This window comes from Montipora foliosa, chromosome 14 (genome assembly GCF_036669935.1).
Source record: "Montipora foliosa isolate CH-2021 chromosome 14, ASM3666993v2, whole genome shotgun sequence".
Classification (NCBI taxonomy): domain Eukaryota; kingdom Metazoa; phylum Cnidaria; class Anthozoa; order Scleractinia; family Acroporidae; genus Montipora; species Montipora foliosa.
The window spans coordinates 12,088,531-12,091,030 of record NC_090882.1 but is presented as its reverse complement, the minus strand read 5'-3'; the positions used below and the strand labels follow the sequence as shown (position 1 = coordinate 12,091,030).

The 2,500-nt window shown below is 43.2% G+C and overlaps 1 protein-coding gene across 1 annotated transcript in view; it reads left to right on the top strand.

Moving 5' to 3' along the window:
* The window catches only part of LOC137985243 (beta-1,3-galactosyltransferase 6-like), a 7,611-nt gene that overhangs the window by 3,229 nt on the left and 1,882 nt on the right, over positions 1-2,500 (top strand). Inside the window, exons 2-3 of the mRNA XM_068832802.1 lie at positions 946-1,517; positions 2,393-2,500. The exon at positions 2,393-2,500 is cut by the window's right edge and continues 1,882 nt beyond it. Of these exons, the coding sequence (XP_068688903.1) occupies positions 1,038-1,517; positions 2,393-2,500 (588 nt within the window). The 5' untranslated portion in view covers positions 946-1,037. The remainder of the gene's footprint in view (positions 1-945; positions 1,518-2,392) is intronic.

Below are 2,500 nucleotides of genomic sequence, written 5' to 3'. Positions count from 1 at the left end.
TTAAGCTACTCGAACTTGAACAGACAACTCGATCTACTACATCACTATATTCGCCCTTTGGGTTCGGGAACCACCCTAGGTCTTCATCTTTCCACTTCTCTGGACTTGTGCTTTCACCTGTTCCTGCAGCCGATGTGCCATCAACTGAGTCAGAGGAGTAGCGGGCATCCTTTTTAGAAAGGCAAGTCTGCAAACAGCCACAATTTGCTCCATCAGACCTCATGAAATCCTTGCATTCACCACAAGCACAATTCCGTCTTTCTATTCCTCGTACATCCTTGCCCATTTTCAAGTTTTCACCGTACAATCACACGCCACGCAGTTAACTACTTTGTGCGCAGATGAACGCGGTTATATGAGTAACACTTCCAGTTTGTTATTTCCACTTCCGGTTATTTTTGTCTTGGATAGGTTGAGGGGGGTGGGGCAGGGTCAGATGTTTTTGTTTGGGTATTTTTGAAGGGTCATGCATTAATCCATTCCAGGAAGTGGGAGGGCTACAACTTTTTTGGAAAAAAAAAATTCTAAAATACCCCCCCCCCCCCAATAAAAAACGTACCTTCCCTAATCTCCGATATCTCGTGTACAGAGTGAGCGTTTTTCGCTCGTACACCTGCCTTTTCAGCGCTATCCTGGATTAAGTCACACGTGCGTTGATAGGTCATGTTTTTCATATGCGCAAATGACGATCTCGCACCTCCTGATTGTTTGTGTACAGTCAACTGATTTTTGGCAAGGATCATTCATCTCTTAGCAGTAATCTTTCAGACAATTTTCAACAAAATCCAGATTTTCACAAATTTAGTTTTATGGCCTCATTGCCTCTTTACTTTTTAGCCACATCCCACAAGCCTCTTGTGCAGAACGGAATTAAAATGGCCTGTAAAAAGTGGGCCGAGGTTTAAAAGGGTTTATTTTGACTTTTTCATTGTCTTTGTTGTTTAGTCAGTGAAGGACTATATGACAGGAAGAATTCAACCAAGTTACGCGAAAACACTTCGGCTTAGTTCAAGAAGTACGTGAAGGATTTTCCCACAATGGAAGGGAAATTGTGTTCAAGGGTAAATTTGCGTTTTTTCCTCTTTGTTTTGTCCCTCGCCGTCCTTCTTATGGTTTATGCAGCAATCACAACTATGCCCGAAAGCTTTGCGCAGCCGCATGTAGTGAGGAATTTCACAGTTACTGGCAGTAGTAGAGAATCAACCACCATCGACTCAACAAGTCAAGCTACGATGGATGAAGATTCGCTCACCACTAACATCATTGACTCGCCACCAACAACTTCGGCCTACATCGACGGCATCATGGCTTCTCCTCCATCATCTTCGGCGGGCATCATCAACTCGCCTCCAACAAAATCGGACCACGTACGATTTCTTCCGATATTGGATTTCAATGACCTTGGAGGCAACAAGACGAAGTTGCTGTTGTTGATCGTTGTTAGTTCTGCGCCGCAAAGAATGGCTCGAAGGCAGGGAATAAGAGAAACGTGGTGGAAGCACTGTACAGGAAATCAGGTATGAATGAGTTGGCATTTACAGTTATCGCTGTTAAGGACGGTGCCCACTATTGTTGTTGCGCATACGTTCTGCGCATCTTGAGATACTCGGGTTTCCTATGGGTGGTGCTTACTAATACAGTGATATTTTTGCGCGATTTAAAAACTGCGGAGAAAGCAGAAATTAGCAACTGTTCTTCTTATCCAAAAAGAAAATTGGAGGTAACCATGCATTTTTCAGAGATCAGCAAAGGAGTCTTGTGCCCCTCTTCAGCCAGTGTCCATTGAGCTCAACAACTCTGCTGCTGTCGGTTCAGTTTTGAGTTCTTCAAAGACAGTGTCAACCTTTTTTTATCCAATAGTTCAGTGGCAGAAGTGAAAGCACTGTCGTGATTTGCTCGCACCAGCTTTCCCGCGCTTTTCGTCGGCTGCATGGATTTGTGTGCCCTATCAGGACTGGTTTATGTTGTTGTTCGCTTCTGTGTAATTGATTGCTTTGGAAAACACCGTACATTGGTTCTTTAGCAACAGCATTTTCCGCAATTGATGAAAATAGATCGTAACGCCGTATTACAAAGCATTATGGGATTGAAATGCGGACAAACATCACAAAAATGTCAAAAATATTAATACCATAATGCTTTGGGTGCTAAATCGTGACGTCAGTTGAAAAGAGTGCTATTCACTACTTGCACAAATCCCATAATACACCTCTTTTACCCCCCAAAGATCTGCATAGGCATTGTTTTCGACTTCTCTTGGGACATTTCCATGTCCCAGGAGAAATTGCAAACAATGGTTATGCAAAAGTCTTGGGGGGTAATAGAGGTGTATTATGGGATTGTGCAAGTAGTGAATTCTGACCTGCATACTCTCCTTATTTGTCCACTTCAGGTTAGGTGTTTCTTTGTCACGGACGGCTTTATTTTGAACGATGCTCGGCGTGATCTGCTTTTACAAGAAAGAAATCAATACAAGGATATAGAACTACAGCCGCTGCTG